This window comes from Medicago truncatula, chromosome 4, assembly GCF_003473485.1.
Source record: "Medicago truncatula cultivar Jemalong A17 chromosome 4, MtrunA17r5.0-ANR, whole genome shotgun sequence".
In the NCBI taxonomy this organism is placed as follows: Eukaryota; Viridiplantae; Streptophyta; class Magnoliopsida; order Fabales; family Fabaceae; genus Medicago; species Medicago truncatula.
The window spans coordinates 64043941-64057772 of NC_053045.1; the positions used below are offsets into that span (position 1 = coordinate 64043941).

Below are 13832 nucleotides of genomic sequence, written 5' to 3' on the forward strand. Positions count from 1 at the left end.
ACAAGAAATATAGTTATTATTATGATTCATGTATGAAAAGCAACAAGACAACAAAAAGCTACACTACATGCATACAAGATATGCATAGAAAAATTGCGTACCTGTTTGACAATTTGGTGGTGGTGAATTGCAGATTTGCATTTTCATGGGGTTGAAGATGATGAGGGGAAAATATATAGTGCATATTGACCATCATAAAATCTATGTTCTTCTTTAATATAGTTAAAAAAAAAAACTTTTTTATGGTGGAAACTAATTCCCCTTTCTCATGTTAAATGCCACTTACTAAGATATGGTTTGTCCGAAGACTTTAATTCATAAATATTTTTTACAAAATATTTAGTTTTTTATCAGAATTTTAAAGAACTGCATTTCCTATAAAGATTATTTTAGAGCTGAATCTTTCTATGCCAAAGTAAATTCTCTTTTATACTTTTGTGTATTTAGTTTGTTGTATTAGTGCAACAGTTTCTACTTATTTTGTGACTTGTATGCTTAACTAGTCTAGTGCCCGTGCGTGACACGCGGGTGGATACCAACAATATTTTACAAATGAGAGAATCAACAGGAGCTTCAGATTATCCAATATCAAACAAAAACAAAAACATAACGACAACATTAAAGAATGTTCATAAAGATAATAAATATGGAGACACAAAAAACATAAAAACAAATTTCAGAAATCAAATAAGAGCAATACAACCATATTGATTAACACACTGGTTTATATCGTTATTGATTTCAAAGTCAATAAATCAACATTGGCTTCAAACTACCAAGACAATTGTAACGATCCAGATCTGATTAATAATAATGGTGTGAATTAGAGACTCTAAATAAAGGATGATATAAGATTTTATATAGTAAATTGGAGATAATTAATAATAATTGTGTGAATTAGAGACTCCAAATAAAGGATAAGATAAGATTTTATATAGTAAATTGGAGAAATCCATAACTTATCCTTATCCTTATTATCTAATCCTAATGTAGAGTATAAACGCAAAATCATAATCCTAAATTATGGGCGAAAAATGTACATTTAATGCTGAAATTTGAATTTCAAATCTAACAATAAACCCTTCAGCTTATTAAACTCCTAAGAGCATCATTATCGGTAGCAAAATTGAGTGTCTTTACTGATGCAAAAGCAATTGTGTCAGAATATTGTGGATATTTGGGTTTGAAAGGCATCCACAAAATTGCCACCGTTCCACTGCAATACTACGGTGGTTTAGAATAAAAAAATATATAAAGTACACCTAACACATACTTGTCACATTATGATTGATGGTTGTGGATTTAGTGGGACCCATTTTAGAGTTTTAGATGAGTGGTATGAATATTTAAAAAATGTAGTTGAGTGGTTTAAGTAATTGAGAGATGTGAAGTAATATAATTTATTATGTGGGACCCATTTATACTACACACATGGGTGGTATGGATGTGGATGCTCTAAGAGCATCCACATCCATACTACCTATTTTGGTGGTATAAATGGACCCTACTTAATATATTATATTACTTCACACTTCTCAATTATTTAAACTATTCAACTACACTTTCTAAATATCCATACCCCTCACCCAAAACTCTACAATTGGTCCCACTAATTTCATAATATACTCTAAATTTATTATCACAAGCTTTTTAAATTATTTTTTCATCAATTTAACTCATAAAGTATTATTAAAAAATGAAAGTTGATAGAATGGCAGAGAAAGGAACCGTGGTATTGCAGAGCCACGGTGCTAATTAAAGAACTAGAAAATTAAGTGAATTATCATTGCAACCCTGACAAAGTGTTATTGGTTTTGGTGAAACCACCCACCAAGTCAACCGATGTGTATGCTCTAAGTGTCCTTCCAACTACTCATCCGTCCCTAATTATAAGACCCTTTTGAGAATTTTTGTTGTTCATTTTTATAAGATTCCTTTGCTATTTCCAACTACATTAATTATTTTTTTACATGCATGCCCTTATTTATTATACATAATTTTCTTCAATCAACAATAAATATCATGATGAAAACATAAACCAATTCTCTTTTAAAGGATAAAATTGTAAAAACAATAGTAATTACAAACATATTTAATACAAATATCCACTATCTTAATTCCCGTTATTTTTTTAAAAGGGTCCTATAATTAAGGACGAATGGAGTATTTCCAATGTCTTGCGCACTGCTCAAGAAAAGGTACGATATAATTTGCTGGATACCAAGGAGTATTGATGAATTTTGTCTACCATATTTAATTACCAAAATTGCAAAAACAACTTCCCACTACCTTTTCTCCTCTTTCCTCATTAACAAAAATCTCTCGAACCCACTCTCCTCATCATACGTATCTATTCTCCCTCTGTTCCTCTTCCACAAATTATCACCCCAAAAACTCCAACTGCCTCCCTCATCCTCCCTAAACTCCCTCTATATCACCCTAACTAACACCCTCGACATCCACTCTCTCCTGCACCGTCCCACTCGCCGCAGCTCAAAACCCTACTACACCCCATTAACGCACTTACATCGCAGCAGAAGTTTTTCTCCTCCGTATCACCACCATCTACCATGGCGGCACCAGCTCCGGCTATTTCATCTCCGCCGACTCCGTCTCCGATTCCGACCCAACACTTTCTTCTTGCTCAAATTAGAACCTCTTCTCTTTTCTCTCTCATTTTCACACTTACAACTTACATTGAAAGTAGTGCACACACCCTCCATCTCTTTTTCCAACTACGACGATGATATGAGCGGATTCGACGGATCGGATGCGTAGAAACGAGAACCGGATATTAACAAGAGAAGTTATCTCTGGAAGTCGTTGAGGTATGCAGATGAGTACATACATTTGATGAGAAGCTATATAAATTTGTTGAGGTATGCATCGAGTGAATTGGAAAAACCTGAAGAAAACAAAAATCATTTTTTTATTTGTGTTCTGGTTGCAGAGAATGGTCAATTTTCAGTTCCTATGAGAGGTTAGTGTATGAGGATTATGATGAAATACATATTGGTGATTTTAATCGCATTCCTTTTTGCATTGTGACTATATATTCTTCAAATTATTAAATTGTTTAGAACTAATTATTTTTTCATTTTGGAACTATTGTATGGTTATGCAAACTATGTTGCTCCCTGAGCTTCTACCCGAGACTTTTTGACTTTGTAAAGTGGTCTGATATTAAATTTGATTGTAACTTTGTGAAGTGGTCTCATATTATTTTTATTTGATTGTGACTTTGTGAAGTGGTCTGATATTAGTATCAGGTACGAGTCATTCTCTTTGATCAAAGCTACTTTGCATTCTAAGTGTATGATAAAAGGATCGCTTGAATTTAGTTGAGGTTTGTTGATGGCTAGTCCCATTCATATTTTCTTCTCTATATTTGTTTAACTTTTGGCATCAATTAATATATTTGTTATAGATTGTTTTGATTTTTTTAAAATGGAGAGTTTTAATATGATGACAAGTGATAGTTTTTCTTTTATTTGCAATGAGATTTCAGTGCTAATGTATATGCCATATTATTAGGAAAAAAAAATAGTTGAACTTAAGATTGTTGTATACTCCAATTTTAAGTTTTAATATATGAGATTTCATGTTGTTAACACATGCCTTATTTGCTGCTTCCTATTGGCTTTTATTTATTTCCATGATCAATGTGTGTGTCTGAGGGAAAACAAAGATTAATTGAATCTTTTTTCTTATTGGGACTGTATAGTTTTTATAGGTGGTGTGGAGTTGTGATATCAAAGGCTTTTAAAACTAAGGTCACTTTCCCAAAGACTAAAGATTTCCAAAACTTTTCACTTTGTAAGGCCGAAAATACTGTGTGGTTCTTCCAGTTTGTGCATTGCAGGGAGGAGATGAAGGTTATTTCAATGCCAGTCACACAACTGGCAGCTTGGCCGCGCACCACCCACACCGCAATACATGGCTGAGAAAGAGATTAAAGATGAGAATTAAGGTATGCAATGTGTCACAACTGATTTGATTTGCTATTTTAATTATACATTGATGCAATCTTCTTAATTGATTTGTTGGTTCTGTTTTACATTTCTCATTACCCACTTTCAATGAAGACTAGATTTCAATTATGATATATTGGCAGTTTTGTGAAAAATTCTGTCTTTCACTAGCGTACATATGTTCATTGATTCATTGAAAACGAATTTATGTTGCTGATGCATGGAATGTCATAGAATAAATGAAAAAAAAAAGGCATTCGTTTTCTGATTCTGATGATCTTCCCTTTGAGTACTGCTATGACATAAGGTTATAATAGTTTATAGCTTGAGAGATTTCTTTTCTTTTTAATTTCAAATTAATCATCAAGCACTAATTGTTGGATATAGTATGAGATATGTTCGATATATAATTGAAGTTTGTAAAGTTAGTTACAGGTTGGATAGTATTAGTTGCACATTAGTTAAGATTTGTTAGTTTAGCTACGGTCACTATGTTAAGTGTATCATACACCCAGTGTAATCATCTTTTCTTATTCTACCAAATGTAAAGTGTATCAGCTGCAAATTAATTAAGATTTCAACTTTGTCTATCCACCAATTTCTTTTATTATTTGCTTTGAATAGATTTAGTAGCATCCACACAACTGCTCCTATAATTAGCAAACTTTGTTTTCATTATTAGAATGAATATTAAGTAACTTAAAAACCTTATATATATTCTTTTCAGTCATTGACAGGACCAAGGTTGTTAAAATCGCGATCTAACACCCAAGATCGTACGATCTTGCAATTCCGATGGCCATCACCGATCTGCAGCGGTTAGGAGATCGGAAACGACAGCGGAGCGGACGATTCGCCGAGGAAAATCGAAAGATCGCAGAATCGACGCTCTTCTGCGTTTTCTGCAATGGTTTTTGACCCGGTTCAGAGGTTGATGACCATTCCCGGGTTTGACCCAAACGTGTTTTGTGCCTTTTTTTTTTGTGCAAGCTTTTTCATTTCTTATTCCCTGAAACTGTTGATTTCATTAAACCCATTAATTATTTAGTCAAAATAATAACTCAGTTTGTTATAGAAATCATCTCAATAAACCCACTAAGCAATAATTGTGGAAACTTATTAATACACCCATAATTTGAGGAAACTTACCAATGCAATTCACCCAGGTTCATTTATTATAGAAATCATCTCTCTTCCTTTCTGAACCGACCTGTCTTAGAAAAATGGCACTTTTCCATTGTGGGAAAGAACTTGCCATTCTCCCAGGCGAAATGCCACCCGTGAAGATAGGCAACTTATACATGTTGGAGCAGGTGGCATTTAGGGTGGGTGAGGGAAATAATTTCCCACCATGGGAAAGTTGTTTGTTTACCGTTAGATTAAAGTGGAGTACTGATTTTATCATGGTCAATCCACACAAATCTTTTTTTAGTTTGTCTTCAACCTCCAACGACAACCATTAATGACGTCACTTGAATACCAACCCAGATTTTCCATTGGCGCCAGAAACAGCTGTACAACTATACCAACCTCCCATTTTTTAAAATGAAAATCCACCCCCTCTCTTGCGTGATTTTTCCTATTTCCTTGTAGTTAAGGCCCCAATTTCAAAGACAGACACAACTTTCATAGATGTTGTTCAAACTTGTTTAATTTTAGAAAATTGAAAAATTATAAAGCTCACCCATAAACCTTCAAAATAGTAATATATTCATTTGTGTGACTTGAATCACGATTATTACGATGAAGATGGATGTTTGAACATATCTATTAAACCCGATTTTCTTCAGATATGGAATGTTCATCCAATTATTTTGCTTGATTACATGCAAAAGTAAAAAAATACATGGGTAAGTGGTTGAAAGTTGAAATAGGTTGTCGGCAGTAAAGGAAGAAGATGGGGAAGCAATTTAAGAAGTATGATTATCAGAGTTGAAGAAATTGAAATGAAGCAAGAAAAAGGTACGACAATGCTGTTAGAGTGATGGTGGAAGATGGTGTGAAAAAATAATCTTGTGTTTAGAGAGTATGATAATACTATCTTCTTTATTTGATTTAATGGTCAAAATCAACTTTTCTATAATGGGGAATTCTTTCCCTTGCCCACCCTAAATGTCACCGTTGGAGCAAATTACAAAGGAATAAAATTGAGTTACTAGTGTAACGGTATTTAGTATTTACTAACACTATTGATTGACTAACTGAACTTGATTACACATACAATACCTTTTATAAGATATGTTTGTACACTTAAACAAACTATTAGATTCTAACTAACTTGATGTGCATATTGCATGTTGTTTTGGCCGAAAAATTAATTTGGTAAAATTGAACATAATTAGATCTTGTAACTTTTATTCAAAAAAAAAAAAATCTTGTAACTTACCATGGACTTACCCCCTACCGTCCTATATATAGATTGGAGAATTTACCTAACTGGTTTGAATCATATACATTTTTACTTACCACACATATGTATATAGGAATGAGGGTACATCTACTTATATTGTTGTACTGTTAAGCGTCAAACCATATAATCCAATCACCATTCTCATATCTCAATCAACAAGGAATCTTCATATAGTACAGTTCAGTACATCCAACTCATCATTTAGTGGTAATAAATTAATAATAGGACAACATGAGCTAGTTGGGACTAGGAAATATTCAATTAATTAAAATTATTCACGGAGAAAAAAAATGTGGGTTGTTGCATAAGATCTTACATTTTAGAGAACGCTCACAAAAATATCAATATTTACATTATTCTAAAAGCACCAAAAAGACTCCTCCAACCTTCGATCTCAAAATCGAAAATCTCTATATTACCATTAGATCGGTGTTAATTAGCCATGATTACTTGTGTTAGTTTAATTTGAATATTTCTAACACGTGTAAAATTTGAGTATATATTGGTTTAAGTTTATTTTGTATTAATCTTATATATAGCATTGTGAATTTTATATTACCTTTTTTTCTTGAATTTTTATCCTATTCAATAATCCAATCAAAGTAATTATAAAGATAAAATACATTTAAATATTACTTGTTTTTATTTTATTTTATAAGAGTGGATATATTGACTCCAATAGTAACAATTGAAATTAAGAAGAAGATACTTACAATGAGAAAACAAATCACATTTTACTAATGTCTTTTTTTTGAGTCACTTAATAAAATAATTCACTTTTTAATAATTCATTTGGTTGTTTTGGCACTTAAAAATTTATATTTGATTCATGTTTTGTTAAAAAAATTACAAACATTCCTTAAATTTTTCATTCAAAAAATATGAAGAATATGCATGAGTTGATTTAAAAGTAAAGACTAAAGGTGGTGATTTCTATAAAAAAATAATAATAAACTAAAGGTGGTGACTAAACATAAAAGAACTTTTATAGGACCAAAACGAAAATTTGGTATAATTATAAGAATTAAAAGCATATTTAACCTTTTTATTTTATTTTAAAAATACACCAAAATTTGTAACAATTTTATATATAAGTATAGTCATATATATTTTTTTTTGAAAGAAAAGGAGTATGCTTATAGCATTTCATTAATAATAAGAGAGTTTATACAACGAGGTATACGGTAATAAATAGTGGGACTAGCGGTTAATGCGGCAACCCCGGCAAGGGTGTGAGCTACCTCATTTGTTTGTCGCCTGTTGAACTCGACCTCAGAATTTGAGAAGTGTTTCTCCAAATTCTGTAACATCAACCTAACGTAGATGGAAGGAGTCTATTGTAATATTTGAATCCAAGACGACATCGACGTCTTCAAATTGCATGTCACTTAACCATTGTATGGCGTGGAATAAACCCCAAGGTTTCTCCCACGGCAACAAAATACACAGGAGAGAGCGGCTTAGTTTGAAGCCAACACAAAGGTACCTTCATCATCACGGATACATATTCCAATACATGTTCTATTCAGCCAACTGATTCGAAAATGAAGCATCAAGTATAGTCGTATATTAAAAAGTCCATTTGTTTGACTGGCTTAAAAAATCATAAAATTATAAATATAATATTTAGATAAAGTATACTTTACACAAAAATTTGCTCTCGCTTTTATATATTTTTGTATGTCATACATATTTATAATAGATAAAATACTTACTTTTTGTATGTCATACATAGTTATGATAGATAAAATACTTTAAAGACAAAAAAAGAAGTAAACTTTGTTTAAAAATAGGGAAATGCTAACCGGTGTCTCCGGGGCACTCGTTAAGGATATGAAAAAAAAATTATATAGTAATTAATGCATTGAAATTGTGTAATTAATTTATAATAAAGTCAAAAACAGTTTTCTTTTATGGTAAAATTCACTTTTATGGTATACTTAACCCGTGCCTCGGGGGCACCGGTTAGTAGGACCCTTAAAAATAATATCATTTTTTTTGGGTTACCGTATTTTATTTTGGACTTTTTTATGAATTTAGTTAATATAGGATGTATAATTATTTTACATATACATTAAATAATATATTGACACATCAATTAATTTGTTTTTATCACAAAGAAAAACAAAAGATTAAGCAACAAAGTGTCTAAAAACTTGAAAGAAGTCGAAAAAGGAAACCATATTTAGCCAGCCAATCTTCAGAGTGTCAATGTTGTCGGTCCCATATTTAGCCAGCCAATTGACACATTAATTACCTTCCCTCAATGTGTGGGAAAAGGAAACCATCCAATAAAGAGAGGAGAGCTTTTTAATGAGTAAAAGAATAGCTGCATGATGATGAAATTCATTCTGATGATCAATAGCAATCAAGTCCAAAGCCGCTTTAGAATCAGATTTCAAATAATAGATCGATAATCAAGATCCCAAGTTAATTGGAGGTCTCACAAATTTGTCGAGAGTTCAACAAACCAATTTGACGCTCTACTGCATGAGCCAGAAAAACCTTGAATCCAGCCTCCTCCATGATGATTTATTATAAGACCGCCAAAACCCGCATTCCCTAGGTTATCGAAAGAGGAACCATCCACATTAACTTTTAAATAAGTATTTACGGGGGGGATACCAACGAATGTGACGATGGATTGGATGTTTTTATGAGTGACTAAGATCATGAACCATCGAAGAATCTCCCAACAAGTAACTACGAAAAGAGGTCATGTGTTAAGCATAACATGATGTTTGAATCAAATTTGACAATCATTCATAAAGAGGTCATTCAGAAAGATTGAATGAAAGTTACCTGAAATATACATTTCTCTAGGACAGTCACGAAGAGTATGCATGCCATCTTCAACAAATGGAGCCACACCTATGACATGTGTTGTTAATGGTAAGATGTCTCGAGCTTCTAAAAGCGTTTGTAGGGAGATTGTCATGCATCACCAACCATAAAAAATGCTTGAGATTTATGAAACCATTACACGTCAAATCCACTTTAGGGGACATGTTCTGCTGATTAGAGGAGTGATCCAACCATTTATAACTTTGTCTAACTGAATATATGAAAATATATGATTTTTCATATTCATAAATCAATATTATTGTATGTGTTAAATAAGTGTACACCGACAAAGTATGAGTATATCTGATTTTTATCTTATTTTTAAGAGTATTATAAGCAAGCATATTAAAATTACATATATTTTGATTATAGAGAAACGGCGAGGAATAGGCTAGCACGAAAAGGACAGGTGTTGAGGACAAAAACGGGAAAGCCAAAGAACATGAAAGGGTAATTAAATAAAATTAGTTTGATCATATGATTCTGGAGTATCACCAAAAGACAGCAGTATAGTTGAAAAAACGGAGCACGAACGATAGAAATGAATTAGGAGAAGAAGTCGATCGGAATCAAAAATCCCAACGCAATCCATTTAAATGAAGTATCATCAAAATCTGTAAAAATAGGTGTGTGCGTTTCTAAACCCAAGGGGCTTCGAAGAGGCTCTTCGTCAGAGGTGGTGGTTTACTCTGAACCACCACCTCCGACCGAATCTAAGAGCCTCTTCAAGCCTAAGCCCCGTACTCCTTCCGACATTGTTCGTAATACTAGAGATCTTCTCCGTCTCCTTCAAAATTCTAATTCTTCTGATAACAAACGCGATAATGAGAAGGTTCAATTTCAATCTCTCTCTTTAATTTCAATTTCTTCATTGTTGATGATTCTGATTTTGTTTTATTTCATTCTTCTGCTATTACTAGATGATCGAGTTGTTTAAGAATTTGAGAGAGATGAAAACGATTCTGTATGGAAATAGTGAAGCTGAACCAGTTCCTGAAGCTTGTTCGCAGTTGACTCAAGAATTCTTCAACGAAAACACTTTGAGACTTCTTGTTCACTGTCTTCCAAAATTGAATTTGGAGGTAGTTATCAATTTTGTTAACACGGATTATGAGTTATGATATTAGCATTTGTTTTAATCATATCTGTGATTTTGGGATTGTGCAGGCTAGGAAAGATGCTACTCAAGTTGTTGCAAATTTACAGAGGCAACAAGTTCAATCCAAGCTGATTGCATCTGATTATTTGGAGAAAAATTTGGATCTTATGGATATTTTGGTATCTAGGTGATTAATCATTGGACGAACATTTATTTGTTAAAAGAATGCTGGATGAACATTTATTTGTTAAAAAATAGAATAAAATTGTTGGATGAACATTTTAGTCTCTTGATGTTTGACTTATAGTTTGTTGTTTAATATACTGGCTTGTCCAAATGGATTGAAATCAAATCCGATTTTGAAATATTGGCTGAATTTTATGTATTTTTTGTGGGAATTAGTCATGTCGCGTTCATATTACTATGTGCATATGACTTCTTCTGTTTCTTATTGGGATGCTTGTTGTGAAATTTTGTTTTTTTTGCGATTGATTAGAATATGTTGTTGACTAATTATTGTTTTTTTCGCAGCTATGAAAACCCGGAGATGGCTCTGCACTATGGTGCAATGTTAAGGGAGTGTATAAGACATCAGATCGTTGCAAAGTAAGGAAAAAGGAGAAAAAAAATTCCTTTTTGCGTTTTCTGTTATTTCAAACTTATTCTGATTGTCGTTTTCCAACGGAAATACAAACATCTTGGTCATGGTTTTAATCACGTTAGATTTGTTTCATGTTTTGAAAGTCATTAATAAATGCTTTTGTTTCCGATACGTCCGTATAATTACACCTTCAATGTGAATTGTTTTAATTACCAAATGAGAAGGATACCGTGTATACAAAAACTTGACCGTAGATAGATGAAAAGTAAATTGTCATAGGTATGCTATTTCTTTCAAGCACAACTTTTGTGACTTAGCGGTTAATCTTGGTTTTATATCAGATATGTTCTTGAATCACCGCATATGAAGAAGTTTTTTGACTACATTCAACTTCCAAATTTTGACATAGCTGCAGATGCTGCAGCAACTTTTAAGGTAGTTATTAGTTTTGGTGTCATGCACATTTTGCCCACAAAGTTTGGTGTTGTATCATGTTATTTTATTGCAGGAACTCATGACGAGACACAAATCCACTGTAGCTGAATTCCTTTCCAACAATTATGAATGGGTAGGTTCCCCGTACCCACTGAATTTAATTAGAAAATATTTACCCTTTTAGTTTATATGCTGTCTATTGACATGCCACTTTTTGTCCTGTCCCACCTCTTCCTAGCATGGGTGGTATTCTCAATTAGTGAAGGTTCTTACAGTAATAAACTAATGTAGTTTAATACTTGGTGCTGGTGAGGGCACTTTTAGCATTTGTTTGGAACGTACGAAAGAGAGAGGAAAGGAAATCTCATAAATGAATACACAATAATTGAGATCCATTCTACTTTCTGGTTTGCAACTTACAACAGAGGGAGTGGAATAATATGCAGGACCTACATGTTAAAGCGTTTTCTTCCCTTTTGGATGGAAAACATGAGAAAAGGCTGCATATTGTAGCTGTTATCATTAACATAATAACCTTATATCTTTAATAGTTAACCTTATCAACTATTAGTATTCACGTATTTTAAATATTTACGTCATTTTACACAAATACTTTTTTCTTCCGTGTCAGTTTGTACCAATCAAACAAGAGAAGGAGAAAAGTTTTAGCATTCTTTCTTTTCACTGTCTTTCCTTCCAAACAGCTATGAAACTCAACTCTTTTTTTCCTTTTACATATTTTCCTATTACTATCTTTCCTTGCACTTTCTCTCTAAAACCAAACAAAGCATTATATTATGTTTTAGTTCCAAATATTTCATATTTGATCTGTCATTCCATTTTACTTATCGGCCACAACTCATTTGTTTTTATTGCTAATTCTTTTCAGTTTTTTGATGAATATAACTCCAAGCTATTGGAATCTTCCAATTACATTACAAGGCGACAAGCTGTGAAGGTATGTTGTCATTTTTTTTGCTTGAATTAGGCCAGCATAGAGGTGTCTGGGATTCAGAGAAAGAATTTGCCTCTTCAAATTGTTTTAAATTTTGCTTGTTTAATGCCACTTCTGAGTTCATTTGGCCTATCAAGTATAAATTTGAAAAATAAACAAGTCAATGCACTGCTAATGCTGCTTTTATTATATTGTTTCCCGTTAAATTGATGTGTAATTATGTTGTTATCTCTCTTTTTACAGTTGTTGGGAGACATGTTACTTGATCGCTCAAATGCAGCTGTAATGACGCGATATGTCAGCTCTAGAGACAACTTAAGGATTTTAATGAATCTCATGAGGGTATGTTTTTTCCTGTCTTTCAACTTAAGAATTATGTTACTCTGAGTCACAACTTGTCTTCTTGCCTTGCTTGTCTCCTTCCCTGTCCAAAAGCAAAAAGGGGGAGGGGATAGATTTTATGAACTGCAAAACATCTTTTGTACTTACTGTTCCATCTAATCTGTCCATTCATAGTGAATACTAAACATTGATATGGTCACTATTGGGTTTATGATGAGCACACAATTTAACATTGAATCAAAAGTTAGTCAGTTAGTTACTTATATGTTTACACTGACTTTTAATGGGTTATTGTTGATATTTTTCTGCAGGAGTCAAGCAAGAGCATACAAATAGAAGCATTTCATGTTTTCAAGGTATTATTTAATTACAAAACATTAACAATGAATAATTGTTATTCTTAGTGTTTTGCCTCTCAAATTCTGCTTCTCTGTATTGATGTGTTCTTGTCGTAACAGTTATTTGCTGCTAACCAAAAGAAACCGGCTGAAATCATTGGTATACTTGTTGCGAACAGAAGCAAGCTTCTTAGGCTGTTAGGCGACTTGAAAATTGATAAAGGTAAGGGATTAGACGTTATCTGTCAAGAGTTTTGCATTTCTTTTGATGGTACCATGTTCCTAAATTTACATATTTATTGGGATGTTCAGAGGATGAACAATTTGAAGCTGACAAAGCTCAGGTTATGAAGGAAATTGCTGCTCTTGAACCTAAGGAGTAGGGACCATCATGAGCTCCGTGTTGTGTCAAGTAGCAAGTTGAACTGTGCCCTTTCATTTCAATTGGTCGTCTATTGTTACAGCTCTTTTAGTCTTCATTAAGTTAACATTAATATTTCATACACATTTCTATGTTTGAGTTTCATAATTTTATTTTGGTTCTGTAAATTTATTACAAAAATAAATGGCTCAAAAGAGATACATGCGATAGAAGTATATAACTTTCTTGGTGTTACTTTACCGTAGCAACTCAGGAGATTATAAATTGCAAAGGTCATGCTAAAAATTATAGGGTTAATTTATTTTTACTACTGTATGATGGTCTTTTGAAATGTAGTTTAAACTTACTGCGTTAACAAATTCTGTGCAAAATTCGGTTGCACAAAATTTGGTCCTCAAGCGCATATCTTTTATATTGAAGTTCTCTTTGACACTGTGAAACATTTTCTTGAAGAA

The 13832-nt window shown here is 32.7% G+C and overlaps 1 protein-coding gene and 1 long non-coding RNA gene across 2 annotated transcripts; both read left to right on the forward strand.

Moving 5' to 3' along the window:
- The first annotated feature begins 2239 nt into the window (after positions 1–2239).
- LOC112421382 (uncharacterized) lies at positions 2240–5100 on the forward strand. The gene is made up of 2 exons (XR_003011674.2): positions 2240–3970; positions 4699–5100. It is a non-coding gene; the product is annotated as an uncharacterized lncRNA (long non-coding RNA).
- Positions 5101–9678: 4578 nt separating this feature from the next.
- Positions 9679–13692, forward strand: LOC11444724 (putative MO25-like protein At5g47540). The gene is made up of 11 exons (XM_024782622.2): positions 9679–10057; positions 10146–10307; positions 10393–10511; positions 10856–10930; positions 11267–11360; positions 11434–11493; positions 12250–12318; positions 12559–12657; positions 12969–13013; positions 13116–13218; positions 13308–13692. The coding sequence occupies exons 2-11, from the start codon at positions 10146–10148 to the stop codon at positions 13376–13378; spliced, it is 897 nt and encodes a 298-aa protein (XP_024638390.1). The 5' UTR covers positions 9679–10057; the 3' UTR covers positions 13379–13692.
- The last annotated feature ends 140 nt before the right edge of the window (positions 13693–13832 follow it).

Bases quoted from the DNA above. Each gene is read 5' to 3' on its own strand.
- LOC11444724 (XM_024782622.2), top strand. From the start codon at position 10,146: ATGATCGAGTTGTTTAAGAATTTGAGAGAGATGAAAACGATTCTGTAT. The intron at 11,361-11,433 runs GTAGTTATTAGT...ATTTTATTGCAG, and splicing joins ATGCTGCAGCAACTTTTAAG to GAACTCATGACGAGACACAA. The intron at 12,658-12,968 runs GTATGTTTTTTC...ATTTTTCTGCAG, and splicing joins TTTTAATGAATCTCATGAGG to GAGTCAAGCAAGAGCATACA.